General features: G+C 41.2%; 1 protein-coding gene across 1 annotated transcript in view; it reads left to right on the top strand.

Annotated features, from left to right (window-relative positions):
* Nucleotides 1-17,507, top strand: part of LOC122805287 (neutral alpha-glucosidase AB-like) — a 151,788-nt gene that overhangs the window by 9,437 nt on the left and 124,844 nt on the right. Inside the window, exon 2 of the mRNA XM_044075374.1 lies at nt 9,718-9,868. Coding sequence (XP_043931309.1) covers nt 9,718-9,868 — 151 coding nt within the window. The remainder of the gene's footprint in view (nt 1-9,717; nt 9,869-17,507) is intronic.

Here is a 17,507-nt window from a genome sequence, read left to right as displayed (position 1 = left end):
AAGATAAGCTGGTATATATTTTAAAATATAATACACTGGCACTGGGAGGGTTAAATAGTGAATTTAATTGAAAGTATTCTTTTTTTGTTAAATGTTTTATTGGCTAGGTTATATATTTTGTAGTTTTGTGTGATGTAGTTACGCCTTGAAGATATTGTTGCCGAGGCAGTAGAGGTGAAAAACTTTTTTTTTTTATCTCTGGCTGTCGCTTTGGATCTTCAACCTTTTGGTGTGTGGTTTTGATGCTGTTTCCATGTCTGCAGCTGCTGGTTCAGTTACGAGTAGGATTACCTCGGTCAGACTGCAAAACTTCACAGACTGTTAAGTGCTCCACTTGACAAAGGCATTATTTTTTTTTTAGAAATCCTCAGCTGAGGTACTTGTAAAGTTGGAAGAAAGCAGAACGTTGATGCAAGGGATCAAACAACTCCCCCCAAGCTACCAAAGGAGTCACCCATATAATCCTGGGCCTGCCTTTGATAAGCATTTTAAGCCCTCAGTAGAAATCCACTAAACAAGATACAAGAAAAAATGGCAAGGAGATTAAAAAAAAATGTAAAGGACCCACCATTCAAAAGAAAACTGCATGACTATCTTTGGAGCCTGCTCCTCCTCCCCTTCCCCACCCGCCCTACCCTTCCTGTATTGCAGGCAGTCTTTCCTGTTACTTGTATCTCTGGAAACAGCCTCAGATGCTTAGGTAGAAGTATGGTTACAAACTGTAGTGGGCATTCCCTCCTTTATAGTAAGGGGCACTCTGCCCCCAAAGAACCAAATTTTATCAGAGCTCTTGTCATAGGGAGTAATAGTCTTATTGCTTACCAACAATGTAAAGGTGTATATTTTAGAGTTTTTCTGGTACTCAGAAAAGAGGGCACCTGGAGACTAATTTTTAGATCTTTCAAAACTGATCACTTTTTGAATTTTGGTGCTAGAAGTGCTAACCTTATAGACTTCCCACTTCAGTCTCCTAAGGTGCACTTGGCTGCTCTAGATATCAAAGATGACAATTCCTATTCACAAAGGCCGCAGATATTATCCAAGATTCTTTGCCTTGCAATTGCATTTTAAGTTTACTTCTTTACTCTGATCTCTTTGCTGCTCCAGTGGTTTTCACAAAGTGCCTGTCTCCAATCATAGTCTTCTGCAGACTTTAAATGACTCGTATTTACCCCCCTTCTTCTACGTGAATGATTGCCTCATTTCAGCTTCTTCCATCCAAAATACTTGTTGCATTCCTTCACTACCATGAATCTGTTATGTAGCCTAAATTTCAAATTTGAAGAAAGTTGTGCTTTAGTCCCTACCCACATGTTAGTCTTTCTAGGTCACCTTGTGGACACCTGTCTGTTGACCACTTCCCTTCCCTCATAGGAAGTATCTTGTTTACTCTCAACACTGCCTTGACCTGGTTCATCAGAGCTTCTCTACAGCAAGGGAATTCTTTAGAATTCTAAGTTATATGGCATCATGACCTTATGACCCTATTTGCCAGACTCTGCACAAGAAAATTCACACAGGTGATATCCTATTAACTGTAATTCACCCTAAGGAAGAGGAACTATGAAGAATATGAAAAGAATTTAGAAAAATTTCAGGTCACAAAATCAGTATGGGGAAGGCTAAAGCAATAGTAATTATGACTATGGTGAGAATGAGCTGTGGGAAGAGTAGATGAAGTATCTAAGCATATGGCGTATAAGATTTATGAAAGAACATTATAACAATCCTACAACAGTATATATTCAAAAGTAAAAATGGTCATAGAAGTGAAAATCCATTAAGATGGACATAAAGAATGTAGGTGTTGAAGATGAATGTGATGTTACAGTTTATGTAGGATTAGATTTCTGGATGACTCCAGGGCAAGATTTTTTGAAAAAAAGTGAAACAAATATGTAGGATTTATGTATAGGATGGGGAAATCTAGGTGTGACATATGGGGAAAAAGTAACTGACCCAGTATAAAGGGATTAGGGTGCCAGACCCTACAAGTCAGTGTACAAGCCTTCCAGATAATATTCTGAGGTTGACTGATGTAGATTGCAAGGCAGACTGGAAATTTGTTAATGGGAGAAAGAAGACAGAAAAGAGGAAGCTGAGATGCTCTGGATGAGATAAACTCAAAAACTCTTCTAAGAAATGGAGGGGATTGAAGTGGGAGTTGTGGTGAGAAAGGTTGATCTCAGTAGGGAGTCTAACTAAAGATGTTCAGCAGGGAAGTATACTGTGGAGATGTACAACACAAGATAAGATGAGGAACTGGCCACAGGTCTTTGAGGCAGATTGAAAACAATCGAGGGGAAATTAGAGAAGAGTACCAGCTAAATGAAATGAGAGAATGCGATTATATAACTAGGTGGAAGCAGATGGAGAAAAAGATGGGGAAAGGAATATGAATTGCCAGAAATAATTTTCCACACAGATTTTATGGGAGAAACACAAGAGACCTTAACAAGAATAGGAATAAACTGGATCGTAGTGGCTAGGGTAGGGAAAGGGGCCAAACAAGAGAGGCAGTAGGAAGAGGAAATTTCTAAACACTGGATAGAGTGGGGAGAGATAATAAACCTGCCCAGTTATTTCAGAATCTAAAAAAATTCCAAATATTTGCGTGGACGTCCATGCACAAATATAGCAATAACCCACGCCTGGGTGTGGGTAATGCTAAATTTACCCACGGTTGGCGTGGTTTGGTCCCGAGGGCGAAGCCCGAGGACCAAACAAAGCCAACCGTGGGTAAATTTAGCATTACCACCAGAAGTGGTTATTGCTATTATACTATGACATTATTTAAGAAAAGAAACTGTTACTTTTCTTAAATAATGGCATAATATAATGCCTGTTTACTGCCCTTCCGCAGATGTCTGGCATCCGCGGCAGTTCTGATGTACTGCGCCTGCGCGGTACATCAGAGTTGAGCAAAACAGCGGAGAAAGCAAGATCTCCGTTGCTTTTTAGTGTCTCGCTATGTTAAATGAGTTTAACATGGCGAGACAGTTTAAAATAAGCAACGGACATCTCCGTTGCTTATTTTAAAACTGTCTCGCTATGTTAAACTCATTTAGCATAGCGAGACACTAAAACGGAGATCTTGCTTTCTCCGTTGCTTTAAACACTGCCTCACTATGTTAAATGGGTTTAACATGGCGAGACAGCTTTAAAATAAGCAACGGAGATCTCCGTTGCTTATTTTAAAGCTGTCTCATGTTAAACCCGTTAACATAGCGAGACAGTGTTTAAAAAAAAGGAGTTATACTAATGGAAAAAAGTCCGGGCGACCGGACCTTTTTCCATTAGTATAACTCGATTTACAACGGGCACGCTGGCCAATCAGCGTGCACGTTTTGGGGGGATCATGGTATAATACTTCATATACACCTACAAGGATAGTGAGACTTCCTGGGAACATGTGGTAAATGCTGGAGGTGTAAGAATGCCACAGGAGCATGGTCTGTCAGTTTTTGGGACTACACACTATTCGATAAGTATAGAAGGTGAGTCTGAGTGTCTAACTAAAGGTAAGTTTGTTAACATAGGGCAAATCACCCAATTGTTTTTATTAGGGTAGGAAGACACAGTATTCCAGAGGAGGAAGTTGTTGAACTCATAAAGACAGTTAAATAAAACAGTGACAAGGAAATGGAAGAAAAATGAACTCCACACTGAGAAAGAGGTGGAAAAAATTACTTAATGGTAAAAGATGAAAAATTTGAGGGGACTAAAGGGAAAAGGAAATGATGCAGGAAATGGAGAATATGGCTTCAAGAGACAGACACCTGGGAGGGGACAGGAACAGTGGAATAAGGGAAGATGTCCTGACTGAAATCACTGTTGCAGTATTCCTGACGTGCATGGTCACCGCTGACATCCAGCCAGAGTACCAAAGCTTTACCTTTCCTAGGTCATATGTCTGACTGACCTCCGCCCATACTCATTGTGGGGTATGAGAGTTGTTCCTCTCACTCTTGACTTCCCGAATTCAGGTTGTGCATCCATAGGACTGTTCATTGGCTGGTTGTCTGTACCTTTGTTCCATTCATCCATCTAGATAAAGTGCCCTTTTGAGCAATCTTCCTTTTTGTCTTCAAATTTTAATTTGTAGATGTCAGCTAGCAGGGATAAGTGTGAATGCAGTAGGCAGATTCTGTACAAAGATGTGCATACCAAGTGTCTTGCCTATGCATGAACCACTATCACAAATCTTGCTCTGTCAGTCACTGATTCCAAAAACCATTAGGACTAGGCTTTTTACTCTAAATGCTTTCCTTGAGACCCAGTGTCTTAAACTCTTGGGCCAGTTCAAGATGGCTGACTCCACTTCATCGGATGTCCCTCTTCTGCTGAAGAAAAAACTCGAGGCCTCAAGCTGATCTGCACTCCAGTCTTTCCTGACTCAGACATACCAGCTGAGGTTTTGGAACCAAGATTGCATCAAGCTTCTTCTCAGTTGCCTGCTACCAACACCCCATCGTAGGCCAGTATGGCTCCTGAGGCCTATCAGATTGCTGAAAGGACTGAGGAACTGCATCTTATTTCAGAAGGATCACACAGCGTCCCTCAAATTGTAGTTACAGAAGAAACCCCTAGGTGCTCTTAAGAGGTCAGGCATGGTTCCAATCCACCTCTTCTCATCCAGGAGGACATCATGCCTAAAAAGTTGATAACTAAGCATGTGGCTGCCTCAACAGATAGAGAGAAGTGGCTGGGCACTTCCCAAGAGCTGTTCAAAGCTATTATGTCTTTGAAGCCCCCTGCTTTGGGTTTCCACAACTACAGGCTACTCTTCTTAAACCTACTCTGGTTTCCTCCTCTTCTGATGAAGAGTAGGACTATGACTCTGAGCATTCTTTGGACTATTCCTCTCAGCTGCATTTTGCAGGACAAAACTCTTTCATTGAAGGTTAGAGAGAGTCCTTTCAATGGACTACCTCTTCACAGATTTCATTATACAGAGCATAATTGAAACACTGTCAGTTTGTGCAGATTTCCTGTGCTCGTAAGAGGTATTGCACCCTCTTGGAGATGGGTACCTCTCCAGTCCCACCAGTGTTTGAGGCCTTCTTGAACACCTTTCTTTCCACCTCTTCTACAACTGATTCTCAACCACCAGTTTCTAAGAGACCAGAGAGGTTGTACAAGATCCCCGATGACTTGAAATATCTGTACAAGAATGCTGTAGCAAACCCTTCTGCAGTATCTCCCTTGTCAGATACGTCTTTCAAGTTTTTGCCCAGTCCTAATGTATTACCCATTGATAAAGATAGTAGGGCTGTCGATAAATGGGGAAGAAAGTGTTTACACCTCTGCTACCCTTGCCTTTAGGGCAATTAATTACCATGCTCAAATGGCAAAGGATTTGATTTCTGTTCTTGATTCCTTAGGTTATCGTGGATCCTCCTACAGCAGACTGTAAGCAGCAAATGCAGAGCTTATTTTCACATGCCACTCAGATTGCCAAACACAGCATTAAGTGCAGTTTCAATGCTGTGGATCCTTTTTGTAGCGCAGCTTCCAAGGGATCTGTTATCTGCAGATATGCATGGCTGTGCAGGCAACCTATGCCCAAGGAATTTAAATCAAAAATTCAAGATTCACACTTGGACAAAGACTTACTGTTTGGCCCTTAGACAGCCAGTCTGTTCAAAACATCCCAAGACCTAGGTAAGACCATGAAAGACCACAGACAGATACTACTATCCTCAGTCTCTAGATAATACCATAGGAACTACCTAGGTAAATCTACCTCCTTCATTAACAGGGATCTGAGGACAGTCCAGAAATGAAGGAAAACACCCAGGAAAAGATGCTCTGAAAAATTCCTAAGGGGGCCTCCAGCTAGAAGGCTGCCCTTTGAGGCAAAAGCCTGACACTATCCCTGCAGCGTTCCTCCCCCTATCCCCAACCCCATTACCCATCCTTCTCAAAAGTTATTGCTTTCCCTGGCCTGGTCACAGACAAGTGGGTGTTTTGCATCAGGGACTGCTGTGTCATGTCTTCGGAAGGCATTCCTCCTGTGAGAGTCATCCCACTGCCTCCTCCAAGTCAAATATCCCTTCTGACTCCCATTATTCAAGACCTCTCAAATCAGGGTACCATCGAGCAATTACCAAAATAATTCATTGGAAAAGGGTTTTATTCCAGGATTTTTCTAGTCCCAGGAAAAGAGGGGCAGTAGAGACTCATGTTAGACCTGCCCATCCTGAACACACATCTGAAGGTGCCATCTTTCACAATGCTCTTTCTTCATATTCTTCTACCTTTAATTTTCCCACAAGCCTTTTTAGTGTCATCAGATGTCAGGGTCGCCTACCAACACATTCTCATTTGTCCCCCTTGCAGGAGATGCCTTTGGTTTTCCTCTGGCTCCTCACATTTTCAGTTTACTGCTCTGACTAAGGACTTTGGGATTCATGGCAGCCACCAGCCCTATGTTCCCTCCCACCCTTCTCTTCCTTTCTCGCTACTCTTTCTTGATTTTCTTTCTGTGAGCACATGTTTCTCCTTTTCTCTATGGACTGTTCCTCTTGTTTCCTGCTGGCTGCACATGTTCCTCCTTTTCTTTTGGACTGTTCCTCTTGGGGCTTTTCTGTTCTGACGTATTTCTCCACATCACCTTTATGCCCTGTGCTGTGAGCTGGAAACATGAGTGTGATGTCCTTGAAACCTAAGGCTTTGATATACAAGCCGGACGTTGGGCTACCCTTGGCAGGGAAGGACATTTACTGTTATGGTAAGATTTTACACAATTGTACTTAGTTGAAAGACCACATCAACCTGAAAGAAATGAGGGCTCTTCTGCAAGCTCTTCAGATTTTCACTCATCTTTGTAGACCTGGAAGTCTCAAAAGAGTACACAGAAAACACCATAGTTATGTGGTAATAAATAGTGAGGCACCCAGTCTTACCACCTTTGCAGGTTAGTACAGGAGACTTGGAATTTGGCAACACAAGTGAACATCAAGTACATGGTCACAGTCATCTCTTCTCAGGACGTGTGCTAGCAGACTGCTTAAGTTCCTCCCTGGATGACCCCAGTTGTCTACATAACTCGCACTTCAGTGTGGCACTCCTCAAATAGACCTCTGTTTCACCAAGCAACTATTGCCCACTGTTATTGGGCTGTAACCAGCTGTCAGAAGTTAATATGCCTGGATTAACTTTTACTGGTCCACCACTGGCATGAAAAGACATGGTGCACCTTGCATATAGAATGCATATTAGAGTATTTTCCATCCACTTTTCTCTCATACAAACTATGTTTTAAAAAAATGAAATAAATGTGAACTATAGTAAATTGCATCTCCCTGAATTTCTATTTGGTGTGCGTGTACATTAAAATTGTATATCTCATCAGATGAGCTGCAGGTTGTCAAAGCTTTTTCAGATGATATTGGAATGTCATTTGGTCTTAATAAATGTGCAAAAGCAACCTTTAAAAAAGGAAAATTACAGCACCAGGAGAACATCAGTTTGGGACAAGAATGTGATATAAAAGAACTTGAGCCATAGGGGGTGTATAAATATTTGGGAATTGATGGATTAGCAATAAAACATGAAGAAATGCGAATAAAGCTTAGTAAGGAGTACTTTAGAAGACTTAAATTAATCCTGAAAACAGCATCGACACCTAGGAACAGGATCCAAGCTCTAAATTAATTTGCTCTTCCTGTCCTAACTTATAGTTCTGGAGTGATTGACTGGCCCCAAAAAGTGTTGGATAGATTGGATATTAAAACAAGAAGGATGCTTCATGCTCACCAAATGATTTATAAAAATCAGTGTATACCAAGTTTATATATTCCTCGTTCTGAAGGAGAGATGGGCCTCCTTGAAATTGATTACATGTATAGATCTGCAATTGTGGGACTCCACACATCTACTGACCTCACAAGATCCAAATGTGGTGAAAGTTTTGAAACATGAGGAGAATAAATCTAAGATGACATCTCTGCTTAATTTAGCAGAAGAATATCAACGTCAAGCAGGAATGGAAATCAAACCAGGCAGCAATTGAATGTGCTAAAAAACAAAAGAAAGAATATAAGGTGAAGGACCAGGTGAGAAGGCAAGAAATGTGGAAAAAACAGAAATATAGTTGCAAGTATAGAAAACTTCTGGAAGAGCCTCATGTTGATCAAGAACGAACGCGCAGGCATGGTTAAGCAGAGGTGAATTTGCATCAAGAAATGAAAGGTTAATATTGGCAACCCAAGATAGTTGGCTACGTACACGCTGGTTTACTAAGCCCATTGAACATGTGGGAGAAGCAGACATATGTAGGTTTTGTGGAAATGAATTGGAAACAGTTACGCACCTTATTGCTGGTTGCGACTCTTTAATGGCAGAGGGACTGTATACTGAAAGGCATAATAATGTGGTGAGATTGTTACACTGGAGATTGTGCAAACATTATGGTATCGAAGTGGCTGAAAAACACTGGAAACATGAGCCACAGAGAATCATAGAAAGTGATGTTTACATCACATGGGATCACCCAATACCAACAGTCCAAAAGATAGATGCTAGAAAACCGGATATAGTGGTCCAAACAAAAAAGATAAAACTAGCATTGATCATTGAAATCGCCACACTTAGTGACTACAGTGTCTTGCGTACAGAGAGAGAGTCATAAAAAACCTCCATCTGCAGGCAGAAACGAGAGCCATTTGGAAGAAAGATACCCAGACAGTTCCAATAGTAGTAGGAGCAACTGGTCTTATAAAGTATTTACAATCGTATTTAGATACGTTACCAATTCATGTAACACCGTATGAATTGCAGAAGGAGTCATTACTGGGCACATTGCGGGTGCTGCTAAGAGGACTTTTGGCTAACAGAGTGAAACAGTACTAATTTCATGAACTTTAATCGTACTTTGACTTAGGAATGGGGTCCATTCCCGTCATGGTATTAGAAACCCAAAAGACTTGGAGAAATTAAAAACGGCAGAGATATGGAAAGTGAGCTAGCCACTGAGATGACACCTAAAAGCGTACCCAAAGTCTGGAGGCACTTGTTTGAAAATTTCCGTGGTGGAGACCTGAGAAATATTGGAGAAATGTGCTCGAGTGACTGTTCTGTGTAGTCAGAGTTGTTTTCAGGCTTAAGCTGCTTTCAGGCAGGAGGAGCACATTCGTTGACACTGCCCACCAGATCACCAACCAAGCATGAGGGGTGAGGGGGCAGAGGACAGAGTTGAGACTTAAAGCAAATGTATGCCACTGCACTGTGAATAATGGTACCATCACTGGTACCGGATTCTCACCCCACAAAAATAATTGTGTTAAAGGGCCATCTCTTGGAGAGCAGGTGAATCTTTAGGATGTCTGGAGATAAGCTTTTGATCAAAAGTGGAGATGGCCCAGAAGGGAAAAAAGTTGAAACAGATTGTGTATAGTTTGAATTAATGTATGTTTGTGTGCCTGTATACCCTTTCATGGTTACCTTTGATATAAGGACATGAATAAACTTGTGCAGAGCATTGGTAGATCTGAGGCCTGAATTCAAAATAGTGTACTTAACTTCTAACATTAGAAATGTATTTTGCTTTGTGTGCAGCATTATGTCAGCTAGTGAAATCGTATCACTCGTTGCAGTGTACTGAAATGGACCGTTACGTTCTTTAGAGTTTGGAGGATTTATAATTAGTTGTGTCAGCATGGAAATATGCATATCTAAATATTTTTTTCATTGAGAATGTGTGAAATAGTTGAGCAATATTGTATGTGATTTTCTTTCACCTTGCTTTACAGAACTATGCAGAGGGAGATCTTTTTGAGGATGATGGCCATACATTCAACTTTGAGAAGAAAAATGCATATATTCACAAGAAATACATCTTCTCTAATAACTCATTGAGCTCCAGGTAAGAATTCATATGTACAAAATGAGGCTGGCCATCACAGTCGTAAATATCATAGCTGATGATGGCTGAGCCTTTTTGCCATTTTTCCTTACCTTTGGAAGGTAATAGTTAACCACTCTTTATGCTCATTGAGAGCACATTGTCCTGGTAGCTTAAAGAAATAGAAGTGGGCTGCCAGCTCACCTTGGTAGCCTTAAAATTGTACAGGTTTTGCATAATGGAGTACTTATTAATGTGTTGTCATTTACAGTGTCATATTGACATACAGAAATTAGTCATTTGTATGCCAAGCACTGTGTTCTTAGATGCATCATAACTCTATTTTGCTTAACTAGAAACCTGCTTAGCAAAAAATAGGCTCATAGGTGTTTACTAGGCTAACAAACATGTTTTCTTTTTAAGCGTAGTCATGCATCCCAAATCCCTTATGAGTTCTGGTACCTTTGATAAGTGTAAGCAGGGGCTTGGGAGATGAAACTGTTGCAAACAGGGGCCTTGGAGATGAACCATTTGCAGGCCCATGCGTCCATTAGAGACAAGGTGCCAAACCAGGGATAAAATTCCTGTTCCTTATTCAGTTCTCCAAGTTGCACTTGAATTGGATTAGGGAGGAACTCTGCTTTACATGGACAAGGGAGCCTTTTCCAGAGAAGGGAGAGTCTCTGGGATATTCATACCTGTCTCTCCAGCAGGTCCTGTTTATATCACAGGCAAGGTTTAAGTCTTTAGAATGGGTAATTATGGTGCTTTTGATTTGCGGATATGCAATAGGTCGGTCCATCAGGGTGGAGTCTGACAATGCCTTGTATGCCAGGCATAAATCTCCCCTCAACAAACCTGTAGGAGACAGAATACAGGGATGTGGGCCTTGAGGCAGTCTGCATAGGACATATTACTTATGCATTATATATTTAGTGAGGAACCTTTGTGGACGTTCCAATTGTTGGATATGCCTAGTTGGGTATATACCAAAGGGGGGCATTGTACTCTGATAGGTCTGATGAATACCAAGTGTAGTCGAACAAGGACTTCCTTGGACATAGATGCCATATCTTTGTTTCAAAGTTGCATGACGTAGAATGATTTCCTCACTGATGTAGAAAGGTGGTGGTCAAAGGCTAGATTGATTAATGTCTGTTTTTGTCCCCAAATCCCTGACCTCTACTAGGTCAACTTTTAATGGTGTGTTAATATGATAAGTTACCAGGGGTGGATGACTTCCCAAAGGATACTGTTATGCATTTCTTGGCATTTAGTTTTAGCCCATGGCTGTGACTCCAGTTTGTATGTCAGCCTTTCCTGGAGAACATTTGTGTCAATGGAGGATTCTTACTTCTAATTTCCAGTCATATGTACATTTAGTCTCCCAGAGGCCACTGACATTGATCTTGACTTCAGAGGATAGTCTGCCAGAGGCCACTGACATTGACCTTACTTCAGAGAAGCAAATGCCAAAAAGGAGCAGCCCTAGGACTGATCCCTGAGGGGACACCACCTATGAGTGTCTTTATTGTAGAGATGGACTCCCAGATTCAAACTTCCTGGGTCCTGTCTGTGAGCCAGCTGGCTAGCCACCGGGTGACATAAGGGTTCATACTTAACCTCTTGAGTTGGTCAACAATACTCAAGTTGTGTATTGTGTCAAATGTATTGGCCAGGTTGAGGTAGGTAGTGTGAACCATTTTCCCTCAACCATTGCTTTGGTGATGGTCTAAAAAGTCCACCAGGTTGAGTAGGCATGACTTGCCTTTGATGAAACAAGCTTGGGTTAGGAACCTGTGACTAGATGTTTCCTATGTCATTATTGATCATTTTCATGACTCTTTCCATGGCTTTTCATATGAGACTAGTGAGACTTGTGGGTCAGTAGTTGGCCCACTTTTGTTCAGGGGGATGACTGTTGCTGTTCTCTTTGTGACGCTTGAAGCCTGTTTGGAGGCTACAATTAAGTAGTAATTCCAGTAGGACTGATAGGTCATGTTTCATGCTATTTGGAAGGCATCTTGGGATACTGTCTTGGGGCCCATTGATGCAGTGTTCTTGGCCTTAGAGAGAGCATTAAGGACCTGTTCCCTAATAGGGCGATGAGGGTTATAATTGATGGTACTACCTGAGAGAAGTTTGAGGGGTAGAAAAGGGTGAAGGAGCTGAATTTGTCAGCTAGTGGGTTTGCTGTATCTTCTGCCTCAGTATAGGCGGCTTTAGCAATTAGCTCTGCACACAATTGTGTATTGTCTTTGAGGTTGTGGGCATAGCTAAAGAATGCCTTGTTGTCCTTGGCCTGGGTTGCCAAATTTACCTCAAAGTTGGCTTTGGTAGACTTTTTGTCCTCTGAGTTGTTTAGTTTGGTCAGAGTGCTTCTTTTCCTGCTGGGTGCTGCACCTCCTAATTTTTGCCATGATTTATTTTTCTTTTATAGAAGCTATTGATGATTTAATTGTAACAGGGTGACTTGTTTTTCGAGTTAGTTCTGCACTACTACCTGGGTGGGTACAGCTGCCTCTATGCAGCTATTAACATGCTTGTATAGGGTTTCTGTGAACAGTTCTACTTAAGCAGCAGTGTTCTCAAGGTTTATGGGAGCTTGAAATGTTATGTTATTTAATAGTAAGAAGTTAAACTTAAAATAGTTTCTGAATATTCCAGAGTTAGCTGGGGTTCCAGGATTTATTTTTTTTTACTTCAGATGGGACCATTTTTGTGGTCTGACCTTACAGAGAAGACTACATGTGGGAGTGTGCAGCACTCTGCCATATTAGTGAGGACCAGATCCAGTATGTTTGCACGCCTTGTTGGTGTCTCTTCCCAGTCTCATCCAGGAAGTTTGTGTTTATAAAATCCGAGAGTCTCTGTGCCAGTATTTTTGATGTTGTATATGATTGTCACTTAATAGTGGGGAAATTAATCACCCACGAGTATGGTATTAGGTTGGATGGTGATTGTTTCCAGTAAGTTTAAATACATGCTATGAGTTTCCTGGGTCATAGAGGGGGACCTATGGAGAAGCTGAAGTGTATTGTCCTGTTTGACCATCCTTGGGGTATATTTATTTTTGTTGTAAATTGAGACACCTCCACCTTTAGTCCCTGTGTGTGTAGTAGCTGGTCTAAATATATGGAAGGCATTATAGCCTTGCACTGCCGGTATGCTGTCTGCAGTACTAAACCATGTGTGTGACCACACAGACATCAGTATTGTATGGCATGGAGTTTTTTGTTTCGACTCCTATCATTGAGCAGTAACATCTTTAGATTGTCTTGGTTTTGCTTTGCTGTGTTGGAAGTATTTTCAGTTGGTCATTACCTAAAAAAGACACTATGGGGGAGGACAGTTTTAGCCAGTACTCAGTCTAGAGGGGAGAGGTGCCGATTATCCCTGCAAAACAGAGTGGTCTGTTGACCAACTCCCTTCCATGCTAACAGTTATTGCACCCCCTTAGAATGAAACCTAAAACTAAGCCATTCAAAAAATCATCTTCTGTTCGTATTGTGGCATCATCCTTGGAGAAGGTAAAATGCTGCTCAATACTAGGCTCATACAAGCCTGGGATCCTCTTCCAGAGCCCCATGATATGTCTCTTCATATAGTGTAGGAAGGTATGTCATTTACACCCACATGGACTTTGACTGAATCATACTGGTACTCATGGTCCACTGACATGGGTGCGTGCCTAATGTACCAGATTCTGGTCCCTGATAAGCAAATAACCGCGACTTTCTCTTTAGTCAGCCTGGTGAGAAGGACATCAGTGTGTCGCTCAATGGAGTCTCCAGTGGCTAGAATGCTTGTGTGCTGGCTTGCCTTATGGGCTTAAAAGTAGAGGCTTCATGAGATGTGGCTGTATGTGGGTGGCGGTTGAAAGAGTGCATTTGGAGCTGCTGAGGATACATTGTCTAGCAGGTCTTTAAGAAGGTTGTATTTAAGTACCTCAGCATATGTGGGTCTTTGTCTGTTTTGAGCTATGTGTGATGGGTGTAGTGTGTACTACTGCAACCTGATTGACATTAGGAGTACTTTTATGTGAGAACTTTGCCTCCAGAGACATTGTGTACATCTCTCACATACCATATCAGTTTGAGAATTAAGTGGCTGTCCGTAAACATGAGGCAATCTTTACATTGCCTCAGGATGCCCATATCCGCAGCAACAGAACTTTTTTTTATTGAGTAGATGGTTGGAGTGTGAATATAATGTCAGGAATGGTTTACTATCATATTTGCGAACATCATTTAGACGAACGCAATGATTTCCGACAAATATTGTTGGAAATCAAAACACTGAGCAACCGAAATATCGAATGGAGCATTTCAGCAATGTCGAATATCGACTTTGCTGAAATGCTCACATCTGCACACAACTAACAATAATGTTTGCCCACACACCCCCTACTTATATATACAAACTCTGAGATCTCACTGTAGTGAGGGTAAGTGTACATTTCCCGATCCCACTATAGTGCGATTTGCACTGCAGTGTTGAAGCTGACAATAGCGGCTGATCACTCATGTCAGCTTCGACATTGTGGTGATCGAACTCTCAGTTCGAGAAAATGATTTTCGCACATATTCGATTGTCTAAATGACAATCAAATATGTGATAGTAAACCGTCAGGAATATCTGGTTTGCAACTGTGGGTGCTCATCACTGCAAGCTAGTTGCCTTGTGTGGAACTAGACATTGGTAAAATGTCAATGGTGTTTTTATGGGAAAAATGTCAACTCAAGATACCTGCATCTCTACAGGGCACTGACAAACACTCAAGGGGAAACTAATAAATAGACCCTGATGATTTATGGATGGCGTATTTCAGGAGATATTCTGAAGTTGTTAGAGAGCAGCAAATAGAGCAGTACTTACTGAAAAGAAAGAATTAGCTCCGTCAAGAATGACGAAAAGAGGGGATTCACTTGAGTGGTGTCTGCTTGGCTACTCCTGGTGCTGGTCTCGCCACAGCTTCATGCTGCTGGGATGCAATGCTCCTTTGCTGCTTCTCTCACCAAAGCAAAACAGTAGCACCATTCCAAGATGAGACGCAGGGCACATAGTCTTTGGTGGTCACAGTCTTGTCCCAGATGCAAGAGCCTGTAGGCTTGTTGTAGCCTTTTCCTGGTAGATGCCTTGAATAGTAGCCATACCAGTCAGGAAGGTCAAACACAGACGGACACTGCCCATTCAATAACAGTCAGGAATCTGTACACTCTGCTCCTTCTCTCGCCAGGATATACACGTATGAAACTGTTGTTATGCTTTCCAGTGATCAGCAGTCTCCAGGAAATAGACTTTGTGCTTCTCTCCCAGGAGAGAAACAGAAAGCATTAATCAGAAGATGACTACTGAGAGGCAGAATGAGCTTTCCAGTAACTGGTGGTCTAGATTTTGCAGATTTTAAAGCTAATATGGAAACTGTATTAATATTCTAAGAGCTGTGGTGGTCACTAAACAGATATGAAAAAGCTAAGTGGACAGCCACTAATTTTAAAAGTGCAAGATAGATTGGAAGATGGTGAGCACTTTGTACTCTGGATCTGTGGAATACAGTGGGATGGCCATTAAATTTAAATAGCTGAAGGTTAGTGATTTCACAAAATGATTTTCTGTTTACTAACAAGCCAATAAAAGAGGAGAGAGAAGGAAATATGTGGTCAAGTTAACTCATTCACTCTGGAGTAGCTTAGTAATTACTGCCTGCTTACTTCCACCTTAGGAACAACAGTGCAGCCCGAGCTCATTTTCAGATAATCCATTTCTAATACCATACACTAAACAAATGTTCATAACTCTTTAACTATAAGAGCTAGAGTAATAATGTAAATGCAAAAGTTGTTCAGCAGACACTGACTTTTCCAACAGTGTAAATGTTGATAGTGTGTATTTGTTATTAAGTATCTGCCAATGAATGCTGATAGTGTGCATATTTTTACCTTTTTGGTAAAAACAAATCACAATATCTTGGTGAGTATATCGTGTAGACCCATAGAATTTGTAATTAGTTTGTATGAGTGTATGCTTTAAAATGATACCTTAACCAGTATTGTGTGATGCTCCGTTACGGAGATATTCACAGAAATATGATTATTTTTATATTTCTCATAATTGATAAATCATATCATCTCATCACATGCAACAGACAGAGGCTACATATCAGTGTACAAGTTGTGTGACTCAATGTCAGCTTCAAAATGAAGCATCATTTGTGTTGTCACCATTCTCCCTTGCAAGGATATAGGCATAATAATGAGAAATATTGCAAATGTATAATTTTCATAATTCTACAAGACTAAAACTGTGTTATTTGTACATGTGTACAACATACAGACAGTTCTTTTTCCATGTTTTAAGGAGTAATACTGTCTTCAAAATGAGGTATTACTTGGGACATTGACATGCTCCCTTGCAAAGTTATTTACCAAAATATAAAAAAATCATAATTTCCGTAACCTAAGTTCTAAAACTTTGATCTCTTTACATGTGTACAGCATATAGAGTTCTTTTACCATGTTGTAACTATTAATACTGTCTTCAAAATGAGGAATTACTTAGCACATTGACATGCTCCCTAGCAAAGTTATTTACCCAAATATGAAAAAAATGAGATTACTTGGCATAATTACATGCCCCCTAGCAAAGTTATTTACCAAAATATGAAAAGAAAATCATAATTTCCATAACCCAAGTCCTAAACTGATATTTGTACATTTGTACAGCATACAGACACCGTTCTTTTACCATGTTGTACATACCGAAAGTCTTCAAAATGACATGCTCCCTAGCAAAGTTATTTACCAAAATATGAAAAAAAATCATAACTTCCATAACCTAAGTCCTAAACAAACTGTGTATAGCATACAGACACCGATGTTCTTCGGGTTTCACTGTTGCAGTCATCACATTTGGGTTATCTCTGCCACGGTAGCCCTCGGCTGGCCCAAATACCAGAGGCTTAGTAATTCTGCATCTGCTGCTGTCGCTTCAGGACTGACATCAGGTCGTCGGTAGTATAAAGTAAGGCAGCCAACGCCATTACATCAGTCTTTCTTGCCGTGGAGCCAGAAGCGGTTTGCACGATTGCCAGTTGGCCACTACTTGAGTTTCGTCTACCGTTTTGAAGTTGAAGTCTTCTAAAGCTAAGTACCCCGTTGGAGATCCTTTTTTCTTGCACTAACCAATGTCAGAAAAAGTTAATTGTCTCGCCTGTGGAAAACAAATACCACACCGAGACTTCCATTCTTACTGTGTCACTTGCTTAGGCCCAGACCATGACGTCCCCCATTGTCGTTTCTGGGCTTTGTTCAACACCAGAACTATCCATCGTCTGGTCCTTATTGTAGCCAGATATTTTCGCTTACAGTCCTCTAATTCCGATATGGCGTCAGTAAGCCATCCAACAGCAGATCTTCTGAAAAAGCCTAAAGATAAAGACAGAGACGGACCGCACAGGTCCAAATCTACTGTTGACTCTTCCGTTAAGGTAGTAGTCAGTTCTCCGGTCCTCAGTGAGGCGCTTTCGCAGCCCCTGATGCCTGCTTCTGTGGATTTGCAGGCTGCTAACGAGACCCTTTCGGAGTCCAGTATGCCACAAAACACTCAGACTAAGGATCCTGTGGTTGTCTGTACCTTGGATGGGTCCGGAGCCGCTGAG

This window comes from Protopterus annectens, chromosome 6.part1 (genome assembly GCF_019279795.1).
Source record: "Protopterus annectens isolate FY-2018-M chromosome 6.part1, PAN1.0, whole genome shotgun sequence".
Taxonomy (NCBI): Eukaryota; Metazoa; Chordata; order Ceratodontiformes; family Protopteridae; genus Protopterus; species Protopterus annectens.
Note: the sequence above shows the minus strand (reverse complement) of the source record. Positions and strands in the feature narration are given on the sequence as shown.